General features: G+C 51.3%; 2 protein-coding genes across 3 annotated transcripts; both read right to left on the reverse strand.

The window, feature by feature from the left end:
* Positions 1-1,969: 1,969 nt before the first annotated feature.
* On the reverse strand, positions 1,970-4,398 carry RABIF (RAB interacting factor). Its single transcript, XM_034069933.1, has 2 exons — positions 4,185-4,398; positions 1,970-3,943 (listed from the first exon to the last, which is right to left on the reverse strand). Exons 1-2 carry the CDS (start codon positions 4,377-4,379, stop codon positions 3,701-3,703), a joined length of 438 nt encoding a protein of 145 aa, XP_033925824.1. The 5' UTR covers positions 4,380-4,398; the 3' UTR covers positions 1,970-3,700.
* Positions 4,399-5,355: 957 nt separating this feature from the next.
* Positions 5,356-23,747, reverse strand: KLHL12 (kelch like family member 12). 2 transcript variants are annotated; one of them, XM_034069818.1, is made up of 12 exons: positions 23,653-23,747; positions 23,214-23,411; positions 19,556-19,709; positions 18,583-18,800; positions 16,012-16,161; positions 13,749-13,863; positions 12,161-12,267; positions 11,097-11,292; positions 10,232-10,390; positions 8,873-8,971; positions 7,201-7,387; positions 5,356-6,866 (listed from the first exon to the last, which is right to left on the reverse strand). In XM_034069818.1, exons 2-12 carry the CDS (start codon positions 23,397-23,399, stop codon positions 6,740-6,742), a joined length of 1,698 nt encoding a protein of 565 aa, XP_033925709.1. In that variant the 5' UTR covers positions 23,400-23,411; positions 23,653-23,747; the 3' UTR covers positions 5,356-6,739. The 2 variants fall into 2 exon arrangements, with proteins under 2 accessions (XP_033925709.1, XP_033925708.1); XM_034069817.1 differs by lacking the exon at positions 23,653-23,747 and having other exon boundaries at positions 23,214-23,438.
* Positions 23,748-24,555: the final 808 nt, after the last annotated feature.

Below are 24,555 nucleotides of genomic sequence, written 5' to 3' on the forward strand. Positions count from 1 at the left end.
GTGACTGCGTTAAGGGAGCAGAGCACTGTGCATGGTCAAGTAAGTTTCAGATATCAACGCACATCCTCTGAAGCACACTCTTGTGAGCACAGCTTTGGCTTCTCCCACTCCTCTGGGGCCATGCTATCACCTCCCTCTTCCCCATCAACACAGAAAAGTCTGGCTGCACTTGTGCAAAAGCTGCACTTGAGGAACCTGACTCAGCACAGAAGTGGTTCTGCTGAAGCACACAACAAATGACTGGTTAAAAGCAGCAGAAAGCTGCCTTTTATCTAAGCCTTTATTTTATGGCAAGTTCCACTCATCTGCTGTGGTTTCCTTCCCTGTCCCCCAACAGCTGCAAAATACTTGGTGGTTTTAGGCAAAATACTTGGTGGTTTAGTGTTCCTTTGATTCTAGGGTTTAGCCCTTCCTAACCTGGCTTTGCAGGAGGCAGGGAAGCATTTTCCTCCATCATTTATTGAAGTACCCCAAAGCTATTTCCGCTCTATTGTTTCCTTTCTTCCTGCTTTTCTTGTTCCTGCCAGGGAGTGTAAAGTGACTTTCAGGGAATACTCATAGCACACCACAGATAGGCCTTTTCTCCCAAACACCCAGGCTGTGTGCTGATACGGCAGTATTAATTCAGTTCATGGCTCTGTTCTCAAGTGCTGCTGGTTTTAGGGTAATAAGCAAAGCAGGATATGTAGGAGATGTAATGCCAAAACATACCTCTCCTAGCGAAACTGGCCTTGTTTTTGTCAATCCATAGCTGTTTTCTGAACCCTGCTGAGCTCCTCATCTCTGCATGCAGTGGCAGCAGGTTCTGCAGAGACATGGAGGAGCTGAGGGTATCACCAAGATGAACCTCGAGCCCTCCTGGCTGCCTGCATGAGGTCTGGCCCAACAGCAGAGCTCTGGAACACAGCAGGAAGGCAAACAGCAAAGTCCTCCAAGCTTCAAAGTCCATATTGTCCCAACTGCTCTGCCAAAGGTTTCTTTTATGCCACTACTTCTGTGGAAGAATCCATTCTCAAATTCATTTTAAAGCAGCCTACACGTGGAAATAAAGGTTTCTTCTTGTTGATGCTAAAGATGGGCTGCAAGATGAGCACTAACAGGTCTTGTTTCAGCTCTTCCCATACCTGAAGATTGGCTCTCCCCTCCTTTCTGCAGGCAGCTGGAAAAGCTTCACACACTAGATAAGAACAGAGCAGGTAGAAGGTAGGTAAGAAGTGAAAAGATGCTTTGTAAGACCATCCAGATTTTTATTAGCTCTCACAACACCAGAACTGTTCAGCACTTCATTAGATGCTCCCCTTGCTGTTGCACAAACACAGCACCCCCCCCCCCCAAGGCGTGGTTTGCTGACTGCAGACATTCTGCCTCTCAGTAACATCCCACTGGAACTGCCCCAGCTGGAATTCAACCAACTGGTGCTGCCTTTTTCCTCTCCACCATTTCCTTCCTCCTCGTAATTCTCAGTCACCTCTCCGGATATGGATTAACCCAGGAGGGGGATCCTGAGCATTAGCAGATCCAGAGATTAGATCCAGAGCATGAACAGCAGAGTTCTGCAGCTTCCTTCACCAGCACCAGGTCCCTGCTGGTGCTACTTGGACTTCACGGGTGCCTCTTGTGGCTCCTCCAAGCTGCAGGAAGCCAAGATCTTACCCAAAAGATCCCAAGATCTCATGGTACAAAAGCTTCCTCCCGTGGATTCCCAACAGACTGTACATTCCTTCTTGGCATGAGTCAGCAAAACCCAAACCCACATCCAGAGGAGGATGCATCCATTCAGCACATCTGCCCACTGAAGGGCAAGTTTTCATTACCCACCATCACTGAGCAATGTTGTGCTGCACTGGAGTCAAATCTCTGCAGTAATGATGTGCAGGCCTTTGACATGAGATCTCTCACCACCATCTCAGCTCCACCCCAGTGCCACCCACTGACTGCTCCCCAGTATCAGGAATCCACGTGTACCATGTGTTTGAGAAGTGTCATTTACTCATCATTAAGCAAGCTGATACCCATAAACCTCTTCCACACAGTGGCATCTTCAAACAGAAACTACTGTGCAGCACATTTCATAGGAGTACCACTATAATGTAGGTGCTACAGGTCAAAACCTTCCCTAACACACAACAATCCAAGGGAAATGTGAAATTTAAGCAATGTGATCCCACTGTTTTGCTGTGCCTGTGCAGAACCCAAAGGAAGCTCTCCAGCCCTTCTATGTACATGTCCTTGAAGGGTATGTTCAGTTACTGGGCTTAGGGATAAGGACAAGGAGGGCAGGAGGAAAGCAGCATGGTTTTCATGTCAAATGTGCATGTGACACATTTAGCAAGGATACAGCACAGGACTGGCCTCTGACCCACGCTGACAGCCTCAATCTCCACCCTATGGAGCTGCCTCTCTTCCTCCCCTGCCCACAGCATGCTTCCAGAACAGCCAGCATCTTGGGGTTCTGCATTATTAACTTCCAAGTGCACTGGGAAAAGGAAGGATTTGTTTCTCCCTCACCCGCCCTGCAGATGCCTGTCTGGAAAACCTACCTGGGGTTGTGCCTGCCTTACAGATCCCTGCCAGCAAAGCTGAGTGGTGAAAAACTGTTGCTGCAGCCCTGTGCCAACAACACTGCTAATCTTTAAGTACAACCATTCTCCATTCTGGGGACAAGAACAACTTCACCATCCCAGCACAATGACACCTGTGCCTTTACAGGGGCACTGGTACTGACACAGTGTTTATTGAACAGGGCACTGCTGTACCTCCTGCAGTAAGGCATGGCCTGAGTCAGGACAACCACTGGGAAGCTGCTGCATTATTCACATGGGGAGGGCTGCAAATGGAGAATGGACCACAGTTACTAAAAGAGAAATACAGTGAGAACCACGGCTGCTGCAGCCTCCTTCGATCTGCAATTAGCTTTGTGCCCCTATTAAAAGGCAGAGACCAGAACTGGACACAACACCCCAGCACTGCCCCTACAGCTGTTTTACAGAGGAGAAATCCCATCCCAGGTTCTCTGTTTAACAGCTGCATGGCTGTTTTGACATTCTTCAGCACCCTGTCACGCAGTCACTGGGCACTGCTTGTCCAATGATTCAAGTCCTTTTCAGGCTGGAATCCCTTCATTCCTGCTGCTGGGAAATATGATGACGTTGCACATTTTATGTCTGTAAACTTGTATGTTATTCCCAAGGTCTCAGCTAACAGAGCTGCACACAGTGTTAGTTAAAATGCCTTATACACTCTTTAGTTGCCATACCCTATTACAGAGTACAGCTGTCAGGCAGGATGAGGTTTTAGAGGACCTAAACATCAGCGTTCAGGACAGGGGACATTTCTTCCATGAATGAACAGAAGATACAGCCTTAACCCTGTGAAGTGCTCTGGCTGCAGTTCAGACACTTTAAGCTGTCCTGTCCTCCCCTTGCCCTTGTGCCAGCACCCACATTCCCACGGCTGTGCCACAAACCCATCTTAGCACGTCCGAGAAACAGCCTCCAACAAGGAAGAGGTGACCCAGGCCAGGCCAATCAACTGCCAGGTGTCACCGTGCGGCATCCCCGCATCAACTGGGGCTCTCCATCGGTGCTGTCCTTCCCCCGGGGGGGGCTCAGCGGTGAGGGCCGCACCGGGCTCAGTCTGCAGGGCCCTGCCGCTGCCGGGCGGGTGCCCGGCTCCACCCGGCCCGCGGGCAGCGCCGCTGTCACTCGTGGGCCACACGCTCCAGCGCCACGTAGAAGCTGTCCTTGTCGTCGAGGCAGTGCCAGCCGATGGGCCCCGCCTCGCAGTCGGCGCACACCAGGAACTTGACGTTGCCCACGTCGCGGGTGAAGCCCACGTTCTCGAAGGAGAACATGTCCCGCACCAGCCAGTGCTCCCGCACCACGTCCCCGCTGCCGCCGCCCGCAGCCGCCGCCGCCTTCTTCCTCATGGCGGGCAGGAGCAGCTGCGAGAGACAGAGCGTCACCTCACCCCCCGGCCTGCAGGGGGCGCCCTCACCGCCCCGCCTGCAGGGGGCGCCCTCACCCCCCCACCCACAGAGCATCACCTCACCGCCCCGCCTGCAGGGGACGCCCTCACCCCCCCACCCACAGAGCGTCACCTCACCGCCCGGCCTGCAGGGGGCGCCCTCACCGCCCCGCCCACAGAGCGTCACCTCACCGCCCGGCCCCTCCGCGCCCCGGTACCTCACGGCGGGTGAAGGTGGCGGCGCCGGGCAGCAGCACCCGGGAGCCGCAGCGCTGGCACAGCACCGCCTTCAGGTTCCGGCCCTCCGCGCACACCAGCTCGGCCGAGCCCGGGGCGGCGGCGGCAGAAGGGGGAGGTGAGGGAGCAGGCACCGCCGCTGCTGCCGCCTCCATCCCTGCACAGGCCGCCGCCATAGCCGCGCAGGCGCGCTGCGTGCCGTCACCACCCGAGGGGCGTGGCACAGTGACGTTGGGCACGCCTTGCGCGTGCGCGGTGGCCGCGGTTTGTCTCCGGGCCGGGGCCCATGGGGACCCCGGTCTGTGGAGCCGGTTTGTGCTGTCCCTGGTCCTGCTGCGTCCGCACCTCGGGATCACCCTCAGCATGAGGCCGTTCCCTCTTGTCCCATCCCTTGTTCTATCCCTTAGGAGCAGAGCCCAGCCCCTCCTGGCTCCATCCTCCTGCAGGCACTTGGAGGGAGCCATCAGGTCCCCCCTGAGCCTTCTCCATGTGAACCCCCAGGTCCTTCAGCCGTTCCACATCTCTTGTGCTCCAGGCCCTGCTCCAGCTCCATTCCCTTCTCTGGCCCCATCCAGCCCCTCAAGGTCTCTCTTGCAGTGAGGGACCCAGAGCTGAGCACAGGATGCCCTGGCCCTGCTGCTGCACTGGTGCTGATCCAGGCCAGGATGCACTGGCTCATGTTATCAGTTAACCAGTTATCACTGTAGATTATTAGAACCATAGAATCATAGAACAGTTTGGGTTGGAAAAGACCTTCAGATCATCCCATTCCAACCCCCCTGCCATGCCCAGGGACACCTCACACTAAACCACATCACCCAAGGCTTCATCCAACCTGGCCTTGAACACTGCCAGGGATGGAGCATTCACAACCTCCCTGGGCAACCCATTCCAGTGCCTCACCAGACTATCGCAGCCTTTTCTCTGCTGCCACGCTCTTCCCCAGCAGACCCTGCAACAAACCCACCCTGTCTGCAGGTGGTCCAGGCCGAATGGGCTTTGTGCTGTGGCTCTCCACAGACGGAGCTGTTTTTACTACCCCACTGAAGCTGCAGTGTTGGTAGAGCCGAAGGCTGCTGCCTGATCTACCATGGGGTTTGTACACACCCAACAGTGACACCGATGGTGTGAAGGCAGAGAACAGAAACCCAATTCCCACTGGCTCAGGAAATATTTTATTCTTTATATCTTCCTTAAAAAATAAACATAGGAAACCAAACCACAGAACACGTGTGGGATAGAAACAAACGCAGAAGGGCAGAGCGGTGCCTGAAAGTGCTTCATGGAGTCATGCTACCAACGTCCCTGATCCCACCCTGTCCCCCAGGCGAGGAGTCAGCAGTAAGCTCAACGAGCAGCACTACACGGAGCCCGTGCTCCCAGAAACGCAGCAAGGCAGGGGACATGCTGAGGAGGGAGGGCTCCAGCGAAGGACAGCTCCTGTAAGAGGGTGTGGAGTTCCAAGGCAGGGGATTAAAGAGCCGAGAACAAAAGGGAGGAGGGAATCCTGGATGTCACTCCACAACAGCCCTGGAAGCAGAAGAATCCTACATGAAAGGAAAGTCGACAGGGTGAACTTGACTGAGAGGCTGATGGGGGTGTGCTGGACGAGATCGCCCGCAGGCAACCCCCACTTGCTCACCAGCAAAACCCATGCGATAGCAGTGACTGCATCCCTGCTTTCAGGGCTTTGACCTCTGCATGGTGACCTCCCCACAGGGCTGGGAGCAAAGGCACTGCCACAGCACAGCAAGGCTCCTGCTGCCAGGAAATGCAGCTCTTTGCAGCTGCTGTCAAGCTTTTTGAGGGAAGTACAATGTGCTGAACCTTGCTGAGCCCCTGATCAAAGCACAAACGCTGCAGACCTGCTTCTACACAAGGCAATGAGCTTTCCCCCTGCCCTCTGTCCCCTGCAGCCCCAGGCTTTTGGGTCTCAGTAGTTCACAGCTTTAATCTGCAACTCCATGTGCAGACCTGTGAGGAACCTGCAGACATAGCTACAGTGCAGGACCCACTTATTCACGCTCGCTCAGTTTGGCTCTGCACCGATGTGCGCTTGAGGAGCAATGTTAAACATTCAGTATGTACAAGATGATTTGTAGCCAGAACATAAGAGCAGCTGGGTTCACCCTCACACATCCACATGGCCAAGAGCAACCACAGGACCTGTGTGGTCCTGCAGTGGCTGAAGAGACCACCCAGTTGTATGTACACATCCTTGGGAGCAATCCACCAGGTTGGCTGACACCAAGGCTGGGGGCATCTCTGCTCTGCCGATAGACTTAGCCACAGGAACAGCAGAGAGCACAGCTTCTCCTGATCTGCTTCACCACCTTCACACAGAGCCCCTGATTTTGAATGACTGCTGAGATAACACGTTTATGCACATGCTCTAGTCAAAAGCAGCACAGAAAGCTGCTTGTCTGGTGCTTATTTCCACAGCATCCACAGCTCTCAAGAACAGTCACTGCAAACCACTTTGGACTCTTCCTCCAGCTGAGACTTTTCAGCATGTTCTTGCCAAGGTCCCTCCAGATCACTTCTCCCGGAGGACGCAGACTCCAGCGTCACAGCGCTGCATCCCCAGGGAGGTTACCACTTCCCAGTTGTCAATGATGGGATCGTAGCACTCAATGCTGCTCAGCAGTGAGTTGCCATCATACCTGCAAGGCAGGAAGGTTACAGGTGAGGGATGCTGCAGAAAGATGAGGTTGAGGCATTCAGAGCCCTTCCTGGGAGGCTGGACAGCTGTGTACAGAAAGAGCCTGAAATGAAACTGCTGCATCAGGCTGCATTTTGCTGTCTGCTGCTGCTCTCCTGCCTGTCTTGGTGCTGCCCCATCACCGTGCTTGGTCACACTGGGCACGGTCCCTCTGGGCTGCATCTCCTCATAAAGCTTGGAATGGAAATAGGAGGAGAGGCCGCCTGGACCAGGGCAGAGTCACCTTGGCTCCTGCAGGGCATCTCTCCCCACTCCAGCCCAGGGCAGCCACTTACCCAGCGATGGCATAGAGCCGTCCCCGCAGCACCGTGGCCCCCACGTAGCAGCGTGGGGTTGTCATGCTCGTTACAGTGGTCCAGGAATCAGTGCGAATGTTATAGGCTTCCACAGAGGAGAGATGTGCTGTCCCGTCGAACCCACCCACCACGTAAATGTGGTCATTCAGCAGAGCCACTCCAGCCCCTAGAGACAGAGAGAGAAGGCAGCACAGTCAGGGCCATGAGCGACACTGGGAGCACTGGGCCTTGGGCTCACTGCTGCAAGGATGAACTGGGTCAGTTCCTCCCTCTTCAGAGGACGTTTTCTTATATCTCCCCCAAGAGAGCTGCCATACCCCAGTGTCTGCTGTTGTTGCTGCCTCTAATACAATACCTGAAACCCTGTAACTACCAAATGCTGCTGGATCTCTGGCATAAGGGGGGCCTGAACAGCACTGCAGCTGGGGCAGCACTGGCAATGTGGGGTGTTCGCCTTGGCTGAAAACCACCCAACTACTCCCTGAACAGCCCAGCACGAAGCTCGCTCTGCTGAAGCTGGGACTCTGTCAGCACAGAGATAGGTTTCTCTGGTGCTCATGGCTCCCTGGTGTCACCCAGCCCTTGGAAGCATGTAGCAAGGACTGCTCCCTGCGAGGCTGGAGGAGGGATTTGCTTGCCAGTGCTCCTCTGGAAGGCAGGTGAATGAAAAGTGGTGCCTGTTGCAGTCACAGAGATGGAAGTAGCTGAACCATCTGTCTGAGCAGCTGTTCTCACACGATCAATAATACAGCTGGGAATTGATGACAACAGCAGCAAACAAGCCCCTGCCAACCTCTGCTCCTCATCTGCAGCTCCCTTCAGGTAAAGCACCAAGAACACAGTGAGAGAACAAGGCATTTAATGGCCCTGGGTGCTCCTGCCAACACCAGCTGCTGTTTTGACCTACATCTGAAAGCAGAGCAAACCCTGTCAAGCTGTTACCACCAATGTGTAACTATTGCACTGATGAGTATCCTGAAGGAAACAAGCCAGATGCTCTGCAGCTCTTGGCCACTGATCTGTTGCTCTTATAAACAGGGTATAAGGGACTTTCTGTTCCACTGAACACAACCTCACCTTCCCTGCCTGTTCTTGCTAAGAGCACCAAACCAGCTGGGAACAGCCGGGCTGTCCCAGTGAGCTCTCTAACAGCTTCAGAGAGGAAGACTTTGGCTGAGAAAGGGACAAGACCTAAGCAGGGAAGTCAGATCTAGCAGTGCAGCATGGGCAAGGTTTCTGAGGGGTGGCCTACCTCCAGAATCTGCCCTAAGAGACGAAGAGAAACAAGAGCTGACGAAAACCAACTCAGCCCATCCCATTATCTTGCACTATGGTCTGTACTTTGTGCCTTGCTGCTGTTTCTCCGCGCTGGACACCGTTCCTAGTTATGGAAGTCACACAGGACTTCCTCTCCCTCCCTGTAACCTCTAAACCCACAAAAACATCCCTCTATGCGCATCTTAGCAGGGGATGGAGACTTCAGACATAGGAAAATCAGCTTTTTCTCTTGGGAAGATAAGTCATGCTCTAAAATCATACCCTCTCAAAGCTGAAGCACCCTTTGGAGCTGTCAGCATCCTCCAGGGCAGCAGAACAAGCCAGCACAAGCTCCCTCAGCACAACACAAAACATTTTGACCTCAAGCTCTTACCTGAGCGCTTAGTGGCCATTGGGGTGACATTTGTCCAGTGTCCAGTGTGAGGATCGTACCTCTCGACAGAGTTCAGTATGTTCAGTCCATCATAGCCCCCTGAAACGAAATACAGGTGCAAACCATGGGACAGGCTTCTGGGCAACGTTTTCTGTGTAGAGAGCAGCAACACCAGTTCCTCCTGAGCCCAGCATCGCACTGCAACCAGCACAACCCACAGCGTGCTGGGGCTGGCAAAGATAAGGGCTCCCTGCAGCTTGCAGTGCCAGACCGGAGCCATGCTGGGCAGAGCATCACTCTCCACACCAGTATGACCAGGTCAGCACTGTGCTGGTGCCAGTGTCGATGCTGTGCTGCTAAAGCAGATGTTCTGCTTCCAGACCTGGTGCTGGCTCAGGGTCTGTGCTGCATCCGCCAGCTGATGCCAGAAGGCTCCATGTGATGTCTCAAAGAGCTGTTTCACAAGAGGATACCAACAAATCTCTTTGTGCAGCTTCAGCAAAGGTCCTTCAGCCTGGGGGACAACAGATGTCCCCCACACTGTTCTTTGCCTTCGGGACAGCCTGAGGAAGAGCAATCTGGGAGAGGGAACTGAAACCCATAGTGTCCAATATCCAATGGTTCCCCAGGAACAGGGCTGCAATAAATGTGGGTACAGCACTGGGCCCAGAGGGTGCATCTTCAGAGTGCTTTGCCCTCCAGCACTCTGTGTTCACAGCTAGTGTGGGCCCCTGCAAATGAAACAAGTGCTACAGGAAAAAGAAAGGATAATGTATGGCTCTGGATACAGTTCTGGAGCATTACAGTTGCCATTGCTTTGTGTGGATCAAATGCATCCTCTGTCCTGTGGCTCTGTGCTTCATCTCTAGGGCATTAAACTTCAACAGGGGAAGTTCAGGTTAGATATAAGGTAGAAGCTCTTCCCTGTGAGGGTGCTGAGTGCCCAGAGAAGCTGTGGCTGCCCCATCCCCGGCAGTGTTCAAGGCCAGGTTGGATAGAACAACATGGTCTAGTGTGAGGCATCCCTGCCCATGGCAGGGGGTGGAAATGGATGATCTTAAGGACCCTTCCAACCCAAACCGTTTTATGATTGTATGATTTTAGCCACTGCCCAGTCCATGCAAGCCTCAGCTGGCACTGCTCATCCCCCTGCTGCCCCTCAAAGGCTGATTGTGTCCCATTTGCTTCTGACAGCATTTACTGTGGGTGTATGGCAGCTCCAGGCTAAGCCGTTGTGATGGGAGCAGGCTGCATTCCCTGACATTGCTGTGTCAGTTAAAACCTTCTCCCCTGCACATGACACCACAGACAGCACTGTACTGTCAGCAAGTGTTTGCAGGAGGCCCTGCAGGTACCTACCGAGGCAGTAGATAACTCCATTAGCTACAACAAGCCCCGCACCTTCCCGTGCTGTCTGCATGTCTCCCAGCATACTCCACTGGTCGATGTTCGGGTCGTACCGTTCCATACTGGTGTGCCGCCGGCTGCCGTCAAACCCACCGGAAACATAGATCATGTCTGCAACGTTGGACAGGGCTTGGACTCAGCAAGTCAAGCAGCAAACATGCACATGGAGCATGAAGGCCCTCACAGATGGAGCCAAACTATACTGTGGACTGCAGAACACAGGAATGACTGCAGATCTTGGCACATTTGGAGCCCAAGCAAACCCAGACTCACCACCCTAGCTCACTGCATTAGCCTGCTCACAGGCCAAACAAACAACAAACCCATCTGGCCCTTAAATCTGCTTCTTTCTGATGATGAAAGAGCAAGTGCACCCCCCCCCCAGTTAGATTTTTATGCCTCAGAACCCTGCCTATTGCTCTCAGCACATCAGCACCTCCCCAGCATCCTAAGAATCCTTCCCTGCAGATGCTCCAGTTTCAGCCTCTCTCGGGTGCTGGATGGTTATTGCTGTACTCGCTATCCTGTGCTCAGTAACACACGACACTGTCAACCACCTCGAGAGCTTCCCACACCATAATCACAGCATTCCTTTCCCCTGATGCACAGACACATGCAGTAAGAACGAAGCGGAGGCAGAGCTCCTCTCAGGATCCGTGGGCAAGTTTTCCACTTCTCCTGCTCCTCCAGCTGATGAGCATTTCAGACTCACCTCCTCCCTCGGGGCCAGCCCACTCTGCACGTCCCAGCTCAGGGCCTTTCAGGACGAGAACTGCACAAGCTGTGCTGCTCTATCAGCCTGGTGACCAGGACGTACCTCCAAGGGTGGTGGCTCCGGCCAGGCCTCGCCGTACGTTCATTGGAGCCACGGAGTACCAGATACCATCCTCATCCGAGGTGTAATCCAAGCACTCCACCGAGCTGAGCCGAGAGCGACCGTCGTACCCCCCAATCACATAGATGCGATCGTGCAGGGACACTGTGGCAACGTAGCGCCTCTTACGGGTGATGCTCTGCAACAGGAAAGGAACAAAGGAGGGGAGATCCCAGGGATGCAGGGAGAGCAGCACCATTTCTCCATCCCCCTACCACAGAGGCCAACTGGGTTTAAAGGATGCAGCCTTCAACGACTGTGCCTGCCCTCCTCTGCCTCTGCCATGTGCTCTTCTCATAGTCAGGTCTCTCTGCCCTGAAATGTTTTGCATTAGATGTCATTTATGCTGCTACTGAATCTTTGATGCATCTTGGAGGCTTGTGTGCCTCCCACTGGCTTCCTGCAGAGACTGCTCATAGGAAAATGTGGAGACTCGGAATACCTGAGGCTTTTAGCCTCCAAAACCGTAACAGACTTCTGAGCCCCCAAGTGATACTGGATTAGCAATATTAAAGAAGCAGCAGTTCTCCACCATTTCACACAGATAAAGGTGATTTTAAACTTAGTCTGAAATACTCTTCAGTGCAGGAATTATCTTTTCCATACTGTCCCCCATTATGCTCAGAAACAATGGGACCAGAGAGACCCTGCAGCCTGCCTGAAAGAAAGTATCCTATTCCTAGTGACATTTCAATTATTATCACTAACCTTAAAGCTTCACAACCCTTCAATAAGAAACATGATAAGTCCCACTCCCACAACAAAATGTGGTTCTCTGTAGGCTCATCTGATTAGAAACATGACAACCACCCCTCACCCAAAACTCATTTAGCAAATCTCCAAATGTGGTTTCAGCATTTGCTGTGTAAACCACAGCAACTCCAAAGGATTTATGGCAGAAATGCTAAGCAGAACACGAAGGACAGCCCAATGAGGAACGTTATATTGCTGCTGTTATGGGAGCAGTGCCTGAGCACAGCCAGTGGTGGTCAAAAATGGTCCCTTACTGGCAAGAAACTCCACTCCTGAGTCTTCGGGTCGTATTTCTCCACTACATCAATAGGTGACTGCTGGCTGCCAAAGCCGCCGATCACAAGCAGGACTTCATTAGCCCCTAGAGCAAAGAGGGAGAGCAAAGTCAAGTCAATCCCTTCACAACCAAAGGGAATCACGTGAAGAAACACTCATGCTTCCTCGGGGGGACAAGCTGCCTCTAAATCCCGGTTTTCATCAATATTCTGAAGCAGGCACCTAACCTGGCTAAGGGCACTTGGAACTCAGCAGGGAAGAAGAGAGAGAAACTCTTCCAGGGTGCATGGCAATAGGACTAACTCAGGTTTTAGGAGCTCTCTGCTCCAGGGCTGTTCCTCCCAGTATTAGAGGCACTTTGAGAAGACAAGCTGGCTAAGTTAGGTGCTGACATTGGCTTGGGTATATCTTCCTTTGTATTCTTTCCCCCCCTTTTCCCAAACCTCTTCCTATCCCATAAAAGCTGAAGGAGGATGGCTGCTTCCCTGCAGCCTCCTCACCAAACAAGGCCTTTTCCCCTCATTTACAAGTGACATCCAGACCAGATGGCACTTTAGTTCCCCATTTCACTGAGAAGCCAGTCAAGCTGATTCTTATGTGTTTTATTTCAGAGGGGCTTTCCCTTTCCTTTCTCTTCCCCAAGATGGTCCCAGAGTTCTTATTTTCTCTGTGACTGTTAAATAACACTTGTGACCTGAAGTGCTTTAACTTCCCTTGTAATGACTGCCTTGAAGGCAGGCTTCTATCACAGCTGTAAAACCTTACGAGCATCCCCTCAGTCACTTCAGTCTCTTCCATAGAAAGTTAATACACAACTTGATCAGAGTTTATAGGTGACACACGTCAAGAGCATTGCTGACAGCAGATGGTATGGAATCAGTTAAAAAAGGTAGGGCTGAATCCAGAAGATGAACCTTAGCATTAAGATGCAACAGTTTTTACCTGCACGGTTAAACAACAAGCCAGTTTTGTGACGTCCCCTTTATCAGGTGAAGCATTTCAACTAGAATAAAATGAAATGTGTCTTTCTAAAAGGACAGCTTGAGCTGAACTGTCCCTGAAACCAATGCAGGATGTTCCCAGCAAACAAGGCAACATGCAGGACCTCTGCAGGGAAAGAAGGATCTCTCCATCTCCCTCTCTGGGCTTTCTCCTCTCAGATTCTCTGCTGAAAATTCATCTTCAGTGTAACACAGCTGCCTCTTACCTCACAGCTCTTTTTGTTTCTGACACTGACAGGATGAAACTCTTTCCCTTCTTCTTGGACAGCTGCACACTGAGACAGACCTATCTGGAGGCACCAGCAACCCAGGAAACTGGGATTTCAGAGGCCTGGGATTAAAGGCAACCAAGTAGTCCCCACACAGCCGCTAAACAAGTGTGCTCTGAAAACAAACACACCTCTGTCCTTTCCTCCAGGCCCCTTCCTGTATCACTGGGGACTGTGCATTGACAAGTTACTGCTGTGAAGCGCTTCAGCACAATCACAAGGCACCAGACATGGTGTATAACACAATACCTGCCAGTGCCCCAGACCTTCACAGTGACCTGTCCCTTGCTGCTCACCTAGACGTGCTCTTGTCCTAGGTCCTTGCATCTGACTGCGGAGCTCGGGCCGAAGGTGGAATTTCTTAGCTTCATCTACGAGGTCTCTGCACTGCAGACTGCATCGTATGAACGGCTGAGGAAAAACAAGAGTCACTGGTACATGGGAGGTATTTTAAGATCCCTCAGAAACGCTGTCCTAAAGCCAATTCTCATCAGTTCAGACAGCATAAAAATGACTTGTGTGCAGGCTGTTGCTGGTACTGTCATGGTGCAAATATTGCACACAGTGAAATGCAAAGACAGCTGAAGACTGGACCGCAGCTGAGAAGTTATGGGTCAATTCTCACACAAAGTCTGGCACTGCAGGTTCCATCATGAAAATAACTATACTGGAAAACCAAGGAAAAACCACTTCTACATTTAAAGCCAGTAGAAACACGCCTGAAAAGGAGGACTGGCAGTGAAACCACACCTGAAATCAGCTTGGCTGGATGTGCCCTACATAATCACTTCTCAGTATACACCTGCCATCAAAGAAGACACAAGGAGCACAGCCCAATGGAGCAGTTCAGCTTGATCCATGGGCACATGGGAAGTGTAACTATGAAGCCCAAGGACAGGCTCATCTCCCTGCACAATGCCATGTAATTCCCTCCCTGGCTGAGGGCCTGGACCAACCTCCCCTGAAAGTGCAGCATTCAGTCCCCTTTGGGTGTTTGGGGCTGTATGTAGCTGCTGGAGTAAGTTAAGATCTAGTTCTCAGTGCTAGTACAAGGCAGCCAGGGTGCTCAGAGCACATAACGCCATACAGGGCCAACACTCCTCTCTGTGCTGCCCTGAGATGATGGTGTCCCACCAGTGTGTGTCACTTCCAGGCTGGAAAGGCCATCCCGTGCACTAAGAAAGCTGAGGTCCTGTATACACAGCAGCTTAGGCTGGTTTTGGAACAGATCTAATTGTTTTGGCCCCAGTCTCTTTTGTGTTAGCTTCAGTTTCAGTTTACTGTGGATCGTAACTATCTGACTAAACACATTTTAGCCCTAGCAGAACTTAATGGCCTGTTAGCTGCTCTTATTTAAGAACATCTGAAAAGGCCATCACATTAGAGATGAATGTTATTAAATCAGCCATTTTTCTATGTAGAGAAGTCTGTCATTGAACATTCAGCACCTGTCAGGCTACAAGGGCTAGTAACCACTGATTACCTCACATCACCATCAGAATGCTGGTTTGACCTTCCCCCTGCCTTCTTGTCAACCCTTGCACAGGGCCAGCATCACTTCCTGTTCAGACTTAAAGTTCCATTGCAAAAGCTTCATTATCTCTTATTATCAGGGACTGGAGCAGCTCCTGTATGGAGCCAGGCTGAGAAAGTTGGGGCTGTTCAGCCTGGAGAAGAGAAGCTGCGTGGAGACCTCAGAGCAGCCTTTCAGTATCTGAAGGGGGCTGGAGGATGCTGGAGAGGGACTCTTCATCAGGGACTGCAGTGACAGGACAAGGGGTAATGGGTTAAAACTTTAACAGGGGAAGTTTAGATTGGACACAAGGAAGAAATTCTTTCCTGTGAGGGTGCTGAGGCACTGGAATGGGTTGCCCAGGGAGGTTGTGAATGCTCCATCCCTGGTAGTGCTCAAGGCCAAGTTGGACAGAGCCTTGGGTGCCATGGTTTAGTGTGAGGTGTCCTTCCCCATGGCAGGGGGTTGGAACTGGATGATCTTAAGGTCCTTTCCAACCCAAACCATTCTATGATTCATCTACATTTTGGTCTGCCCCTGCAACACCCCAACCCCACAAAGAAGCAGTGTTAGACATGGCTCTTAGCTGTGTATTGGCCCTGGGCTTTAGCTGCTGTCCTCATTCAAAGGTACATGCCATCTGCACCTAAACCAACTCCTGATGACCTAAACCAATTCCTGATTCCTCCCCAGGATTGCATGCCAACAGCTTTCAGCCTAGAGGAGACCTGCCAGCACTTGTGAATAAAGGGCAGAAAGCACTTGTTAGAAACCATAAGGGATGACAACAGAAAGATGCTACATACATCAGAGGAGATAACTAATTGCTCTGGATGGGGTGCCCTCCCAGCTAAAAACCAGGGTGCTGCAACTGCCAGCACAGCAAACTGAGCAAACCAGTGGGCACTCCAGCTGAAAGGGCCAACTCCATAGTGTCAGCATCAAAAAGCATCAAGTAGAGAAAGCAGCTTGTTCTAACACGTTGTGTTAGGCCACTGGGGGCCCAACCAGGGAGCACGGCAGGGACACGTGGATGCTGCGGGTACCTCGGTGTCGATGACGTCTGTGATGTAGCGGGGGGTGAGCAGCGGCATCCGCACGTACTGCAGCAGCTCGGGCAGCGATGCCTCCCTCTCCTTCTTGGAGTGCTTCACCCAGTTGATAACCGCCTCAAAAACCGGCTCTTCGGAGTCCACCTGGGAAGAGGAGGCACACACTGAGCAGGCTGCAGGGCAGCACTGCAGCTGCTGCCATGGACCTGACAGCTTCCAGGCTGCTGATGCTACTTCACGGTCAGCCCAGGGAGCAGGACGTTTCAAGGAAGAGTCTGTTGTGGGAATTCCCATTTACAAGCCCTGTGAAATTCCCTCATTTTCTTGTCCTTAAAACTGCAATGTTTCCTACAGCCCTACTCAACGGCTGGCACAGAAGTGAGCTGCATGTATGTGCAGCAGAGCCAGAAGCTGGGAGACATCACTCACTGCTGAGGGAGTCCAGTAACTCACAGGGCAGCTCCCCTGAGTTCTCACTGGAGCAGGAGTTATGGTTCTGCACAAAGTCAAAGTTCTACCATAAAGATGATCAGAATCACGGTTCATTTATGTGGAGCAGGGTCTTGCTTGCCCTGCAGCCCCATGCCTGAGCCATCCCCATTGACTTGAAGGCTTCTTTAGTATTTAATCCACATTTAAGGAACCATAAACAACTGGATTTCAGAGGGGAGAACCCCAGGGCATGAATGGTACTGTTTATTTCTCCTGTTTATTTTGTTCTATGACTAGTTTATTTCTTTCTCCATTTAGGACCAGCACATGCTGGTGCTTACACCCCAGCCAGGGATCACACTGACTAAACCATCTCAATCTGATGCTTTTAGAGACCTGCCGGTGCTCTGGATATCTGTGAATACCAAGAGCTAAAACCTGCAAGAAGCTCTGTAATGTATTATTTAGGCTTGGTTTTCCTTTTGCACATCTTCAGATCAGCCAAGGTAAAAGCAAATGAGCCATGAATTTATTATCATGAGGTCTGTTAACTGCTATTAAATATGAAGATAAAATGAAATATTGTAATAAGAGGATTGAGCCTTCCCACCAATACACGACTGATCCACTCTGAGGTTCAGCTTGAAGCTGTCTAGTGCCAAATGCTCTGAAGCAGGGAGCCACTGCTGTGGCTCAATTCTTCCAAGCCATTGATTTATATCTGTGACAGTGTAATCTGACATGGCCTCTTTCTATCTGAATTACAGGGAAAGGACAATTAGGGCTCACAAAAGGAGAGCAGATTTCTTCAGTATTTCCCATTTCTCCCACTTCCTCCTTACATGCAACAATCCCACATCGTTTTATTCCCTCCTCAACTGTTCTCTGATGTATTTCATGGCTTTGTTGCTCATGAAATCATATATTTTCTAATACACAATATGGAACACTGCACACAGTGTCCCTGTCAGGGCCTGCCACTCCATTTCTCACCCAACCAGGGGATTTTGTGCGGGTGCTCCCTCAGTACCCTCTGACACATCACATCACCTCTGCACTGCCACAGCAACAGCTAACTAAGGCATTACAAGCAATGCACGCCTCACAGGATGCCTGCAAGGCCTGAATCAGTCCTTCCAATCTACTTTGCCTGTGCACATCATCCCATCAGTTTGGCTGGGCTGTTCTGAAGTTCCTCATTATTTCCCCAGCACTGTCCAGAAGTGTTATGTCAGGACTCAGCACAACCCACATAAGCTCAGACCTTCACAGCATGAAAGCTGTGGCTTATTAAGCCCCAAACGCACTCATCCTTCCTCCACTGCTGACCTCAGCCTGCGCCAGGGTCTTTCACTGCTCTCCCACATGCTCTTTCCCAAGCAGGTTTATCAACAAGAGGACGTCAGCTTGGCTGAAGGCCACTTTCGAGGCAGGCTTTCCAGGCACACATCAGGAACACCCTCCTGGCTACCCCTGTGTTGGCTTTTCAGGAATTCCACAAAGATATCACTTACACTGGTTTGCTTCTAAGAGTTCATGTTACTGTGAACTCTGAACAGGGTTTGCTCCAATTGCGTCTTTTAGAACCAAAGCAAACATCAACTCTCTACAAAGTCCATCTCAATGAAAAGCCCCCTCCCCATTCCCAAGGAATGTTCAATTTAGTCATAAGACATCTGAAAAAAGCATTTTGCAGGTTCCAGCCAAAGAGAAAAGCCTCCAGAAACCAACTTGAAAGGAACTAAACCTGCATCTAACTTCCTGAAGAGCCAGAGGAGCCGGTGCCATCACGCATTCTGCCACCCGAACGCCTGGGATGACAAATGCATTCCTTGTGCTGCTGAGTAACAAGCAAAGACCTACAAATAGAAGTTCAGGTGTTGGGAAATGAAGGCATTGAGACATCTCTGTAACCTCTGAAAGCTCCTCCAGGGACAGGTGGAGACAAGGGAACGACAGCTCTGCAGAGGTGACTAATTGTGATGTCTTACTTGCAAGAACCGCTTGTGGAAATGAAATTTCAAATTCAAGAACTGTGTGAGAAGTCCACCCGAGAAACAGGGACTAATTCCTGACTGGTTTCAACACTTTACTTCAATGCTTTGCATAGTAATGGTACTGTTCAGGTTTTACCTGAATTTCATCACACTTGATGAGCTTTTCAACCTCTTCTTGGTTTAAGAGGATAAACTCTTCGTGCTGAACCACCTCTGGAAAATGTTTCTGGCTGAAGACCTCTGCAGCTTGCATTAGATCAACACAATTGTGTGTCTCAGCAAAATCCCGAATGCCCAAACAATTTGATGGATCCAGCTGGCTTTCTAGAAACTCACAGCAAGCTTGTTTCACACCTACGGAAAATTGGAGGGGTGAATGAGCACTGCATGCTTACTCCCAATGCACTGCTTTGGAAAGGGCTTCAGAAAAGAAAGTTCTAAACAAGAATGAAAATCCAACTCAAATAACAAGCTTAAAACCACTACAAAAACACATATGCAAATATTCCTTTGGAGGGACCACGTGTCGGGGCTGTTTTCATCTCTGGCTATTGTATTAAACGCAAAACTTCACTAAATCTGGTATTAGAAAGAGCCTCAAATGTCAGTTGCACTCAGCTTCATAGCTTCTAAACAAAACCCATGTCATGTCAGTGGATACAGCCACTAGATTTCTAGGTTTTCTCCAATGTCGTTTTGATAGTTGCCTGGGATTTGGGATACTTGTGTGGGATATCTCCATAGGTGCACGTGCAATGACATCAACCAGTCTGTTAACAACCCAGACGGCAGGTCAAATGACATCTAGGATTTGCTTATTATTTTAAGTCGATGGAGCTGTAACATTGATGTGCTATACAGCCCACAGTTCCTCTCGGGAATTCTCATGCAGAAACAGTATCCCAAAGCATGAAACAATAACCTGTTTTATCATCTCCAGCTCCTCTACCAAAGAGACCACAGCGCACAAGACAACAGACCACGTTTGACGTCAGCACTTATAAATATCATGCCACCCACAATCTGCCTTCCATTTCCAGAAGGTCGGACAAAGCAGATCTCTGAACAGCACCAACTGTGTGCAATTTGTGCTGATCCTTGGGAATTACCTTTCAGCTGGAGCAGACAGGCAGCTGGGAGCAGCTCTTGGACGTTTTCTACTGTCACGTGGACAGTTTCTGTATATACGAAGTCTAGCAGGATTTCCATGGTGGAGGCTGTCAGGCCCTGGATATCCACATAGGGCTTGTCCTTCTCGGAGAGCTGTACATCAGAAGGGAGACAGAGGTTTATTTTCCAGGAATGTGGTCAAAAAGCCAACAATGCTCAGCAGTGGTTGAAAAATGGGATCTATCAGGGGGCTTTTCACAGAGATTTGGCCTTTCTCTTCTTGTGCTCACTGAAAGAATAAGGAGAAAGAGGGAATTTCCTGACAGAATTCACTTAGACGGTAAAAGAGATCAAGTTCATTGTGGATTGGAAGGGCAGCCAAACTGCATTGTAAAATGAGCAAGCTGAGATTAGAGATAGCAGAAATTACATGCGCCTTTTGTGTAAGACAACTGAACTCTCTCCTCCACACAGTAACCCCAAGCTTTACTACAGGGAACTGTCCAGGGCAATTCCTCCCTGGGCTGGATGTGTCTGACACGCTGCACATGGAGTCCTTGCTTCATTGCTCTGCTGTAAAAACCAAAGCAAACAGAAATCTGTCCTAGGTGGTCAATCCCTGATCCATTCTGTGAGCTTATGGTGAAGGCTGCTGAAAAGAATGAGTATTTATAGACCAGAGTTCAGAGTTAAAGGTTAAATTTAGGTTTAGCTTAACCATTAGAAAGAGAAATGCTACTACACACAGTGATGGTACTTCCACAACCCTGACTCTCTCCCCTGACCATTTTATCACCTCTAAAATACATCATTTGAGGGTATTACTTTTATTCCCCAAGGAACGTTACCATCTCAGGGATCAATCTTTGGGAACAGTAAATTCTGCCAATTCACCAAACATGCACCTCTATAGGTACAGAACTGAGACTGTACTTCACAAAGCATTGGGTTTGTGGTTCAACGCATCCATCACAAAGCTGCTGGCACAGCTTCTGATGGCTCACGAACAATGGGCTCGCAGGTGGACTCATTAATCACACCCTGCACAGAGCTGCAAGCTTGGCAGCAGGAATGGACCTCAACAGAAGGATGTCTCCCTGCAGCACACTGCAAAAACAACCTTTTTCCCCCCCGACTTTTGAAGAAGTATCAGTGCAAGCATGATTCAGATGAAAGCCCATGACTTTCCTTGCCAAGAATAAGCCTGAAGCTGGTTATAGGCAGGTTGAGCAGAGACTCAGTGAACAGACAGTATGAGCAAAAGCATGATCGCTTGGCCTAGAATCTGCCACAGTTGGGGAAAAAGGAGGAAACAGAAGCACTGAAAAGAAGAGCAGTCAAGGATATTTCTGTAAAGGCATTTGATGACACAGCAGCAGAAGGGAAGAAATGTCTCTGCTGAGATGGAGACATTTCCATCATGCAGAGAGGTACACTTCACAACAGAGGAGCACAGGGAGGAACGGTGATACTCAAAGTAATCTGAAGGAAGAGGCCTTTCAAATCTATTGACACAGTGAACAAACTTTATGGCGTCCAGAGTCAGGAAGGAACAGCAGATTACCTTGTCTGACCTGCTCTACGACAGGCCATGCATTGTATATAGAAGTTAAAATGAGTTCCTAACTTGGGCTACACAAAACATTCCCAAAGCAAGACCAGGCTGTTTGCTACAACGAATAAAGGACACAGATGTCACAGAATCGTAGAAGAGTTTGGGTTGGAAAGGACCTTAAACACCATTCATTATGATGATGATCTCTGATGACAGTCTCAGTGCTACACTGGCCATGCACAGATGAACGACGTTAGGCATAACCCAGGCATCAGCTCTGAACGCCTTGTACAGCCCAAGGCTGACAAAAGCCACACGTTGCACCTAGCCAGGTAACCCCAGATTCACAGGATGTGAGCAATGAAATGCAAAGGAAGCCCTCACACACTGTTAGTCCCTTCTGCAACATGGCATTTGGAGCTCCCTCATGAGTTACAGCCGTGGCCAAAACCACTCTGTACCCACAAGTGTTTGGGGAGTGACCAAATGCTGTCCCACTGCACTCACCAACATACTTGTTGCTGACACACATGAGAAGCAGGTCCACTTTGGGGCTTACCAAGCTGTCATTTCCTGGATGGGCTGCTCTCCCACAAACAGGAACTGTGTGTGCCGCTTGGCAGCTTTGTCATTTGGTGTTCCCATACAAAACCAACCCAAGGACTCTGGAACAAATACAAACTAACCAAAAGAAGGAAAACCCTTCAAGCAGCGGCGATTCAGGAGCATCAGATCGAGCAGTCACCCCCCCTGGACACCAGATGCACTTCTTTTTCTAGGAAGAATTGCACCTATTAAGGTCACTGTAACATTACAAATAAAAGTATAAAGAAGGAAGGAGAAATGATCTCAGTTTAGAGAGGGTACCAAAGTACACCAATCCTCAGCTTTTGTTAGCAGCCACAAAGAACGTTCTGTAGCTCCCAGGGTGACTGGATCTCTGCACACTGCCTAGACAATGTCCAGGAAGCCAAAAGCATTGACAGGAACATAGAGGCAAACACAATGAAGTAGAGCCCGTCTGCTCTACTGCTGTGCACCTTGAGGCTAGTGGTAAACAGAGAACTTCAGCCTCCAGGGACTGAATTTGCTTTGTGTGTTTTGTAATTACATTTCCTTTATGCTGGGAAAGAGCAGAAACCTGACAAATGTACAAACTTCATGGAACATGGACATAAACCACACTGCCCCGTGGGCAGTCCACAAACGTCTGGTCTTGGTTACTCTGCACAGGACTATATAAGCCAAGGCACCTGCTCACCCAACGCAGCACGGGAAGATGGGGGCACACAGACAGCTCTGCCATCAGTGTGCATTGCTGGATAAAAGAAAGAGAATTATTCTCTCCTGCAAGGCCTACTGGGCTAGCAAAGTAATGAGCTACTTAGTGATTTTTCTCCCTGCTAATGGGGAAGTTGCTATGATATAGAAACCATCTGTAAGAAAAAGCCACGAGGACTGATTCTAACTTATACAAGGCAAAGCATCTCATATTTAACATGAATATTACCTTCCAGTGATACAGAACAGCAGCATGCAAGGAGTGCAAGGGGTACAGCAACCGGGGCTTACAGCCTCAGCCCAACCCCAGCGCTCGAGGCTGCATCCTCTTTGCAAGAGCAGCAGCACAACCCATCACATACCAGCTGATCAGGCAGTGCAAAACAGAGACCAGAGCATCAGTTACATACCCCCCATTTCAGTTTTAAAGGGCTATCTTACGTTACCAGCCTGGCCAGAGAGATGCCCAGGAGCATGAAGACCATAACCCACCACTAGCAAACAAAACCAGTGAATGATTCAGAGCCTTCTGGTTTGCCAGCTCAGCCTGACAGCTCTCTGGTGCACAGGTTGGTCACGCACAATGACTCAGGACCTCGGTCCCACCTGCAGCCTCTGACTCCCACCATGCCACGATAAAGGGCTGCCATGGGGAGACCTACAACACTGCGAGGGGCACGAGCAGCTCCAAAGAGACCCAGACCCACAACGGGGGGGGGGGGGGGGGGGGTTCAGGGCCACCACGGGAGCATCCAGAAGGCTCCAGGCTCAGCAGCCCGAGCCGGGGGCAGCGCTGCCTCCTCCACCCGGGGCGCACCGACCTCGCTGGTGAACATGGCGCAGAAGTAGTCGCTGCAGGCGGCCAGGACGATGCGGTGCGCCGGGAAGTCCTTGTGCTCCACTCGCAGGGTGACGTCGCAGAGGGTGTTGCTCTTCCTGAGGGCGTTCATGGCGTTCAGGATGGACTTGGCGTGCGAGTTGGTCATGATGTCCTTGGGGGGGGCCATGGCGCCCGGCACCTGCGGGCACAGCCAGCACGGCCACATGTCCCGGGCCGCCCTCCGCGCCGCCAGGGGGCGCCCGCACGCCGCCCCTCCCTCTCTCCCTGCCCCGCCCGGGTCGCCCCCGCCCCACGCCGGCGGCCGCAGGCCAACGCCAGCCCGGCGGCCCCGCTCCCCCGCCGGGCCCGGAGCAGCGCCCGCCGCTCCCGTGCCCCCCCCGCCGGTAAGGCCTGGTCAGACCCGGTTCGGCCGCACTCACCTCGGCGGGGAAAGGTCCCGGCCCGCACACCTCTCCTGCCCCCCCTCCCTTCCCTCTCCCCGTGCGGCGCGCTATGATGACGTCACAGAGGCGCGTCAGGCCCCTCGCAACCCCGCCTCTGGGTGCCTCGCGGTTGCCTGGCAACGGGCGGCAGCCGCCGCTTGCGGCCCGGCCCCGGGGCCCGCTCCACGCAGCGAGGCCTCCGGAGCGGCCCCGCACGGCACGGAGGGGGAAGCGGCGCTGGGAGGGACCGGAGCCGGGCCCCGGTGCGGCCAAGTGCGGCTACAGAGGTGCGGTTTGATCGCCCCCGGGGCCTGGGCACGGCCCTCAGCAAGAGCCGAGCACGGGTCGCGTTCTGCCGCTCCTCCGGTGTGAAACCCGAGGTGTCCTTTGCTATGCAGGGAGCGCTGAAGTAGCCCCGGTAAAAACCGGTACATTGAAATAAACTTCATATCCCAGCGGATGAAAAAGGTCCCACAAAACACGGTGTAACAATGTGTGTTTGTGACATTGATGCACGGCCTTGGGGTTTGGGCATAGAACAGGGTGGGTTGGACGGGACCTGTGGAGGTCATCTAGGGACAACTTCAGCTCAGAGCCCAGTCCACCCCGATCCTGAATGTGTCCAGGGATGGGATGGTGACACGTATATTGAGTTGCTCCCCATGTTCTTCATATAGTTTTACCTTTTAAATAAGTATTTCAAAATAGGAAAAAGGAACTAACAGACATCAGCTGTGTAAATGACAGGAAGGGTAGTTCAGAAGAAACCCCACCACAGTAATGCTCTTTCAGAACAAGCTACGTGTGAGGATGTGGTTCCATCACACAATGGCGATGCTGTGAGAAGGCACCAAGCTCCCAAAGACACCCATAACATAGCAACCTAATGCAATGTTGTTG

This window comes from Melopsittacus undulatus, chromosome 16, assembly GCF_012275295.1.
Source record: "Melopsittacus undulatus isolate bMelUnd1 chromosome 16, bMelUnd1.mat.Z, whole genome shotgun sequence".
NCBI classification, from domain to species: Eukaryota; Metazoa; Chordata; class Aves; order Psittaciformes; family Psittaculidae; genus Melopsittacus; species Melopsittacus undulatus.

What these genes read in the sequence shown, in the direction of transcription:
- KLHL12 (XM_034069817.1), bottom strand. Translation starts at nt 23,438, where the DNA reads ATGTGGCCGTGCTGGCTGTGCCCGCAGGTGCCGGGCGCCATGGCCCCC. An exon ending in CAGACGTCATCGACACCGAG is followed by an intron (nt 13,864 to 16,011) that starts GTACCCGCAGCA and finishes GTTTTTCCTCAG; the next exon opens with CCGTTCATACGATGCAGTCT. An exon ending in TGGAGTTATCTACTGCCTCG is followed by an intron (nt 8,972 to 10,231) that starts GTAGGTACCTGC and finishes ATTTCGTTTCAG; the next exon opens with GGGGCTATGATGGACTGAAC.
- RABIF (XM_034069933.1), bottom strand. Translation starts at nt 4,379, where the DNA reads ATGGCGGCGGCCTGTGCAGGGATGGAGGCGGCAGCAGCGGCGGTGCCT. An exon ending in CCACCTTCACCCGCCGTGAG is followed by an intron (nt 3,944 to 4,184) that starts GTACCGGGGCGC and finishes TGTCTCTCGCAG; the next exon opens with CTGCTCCTGCCCGCCATGAG.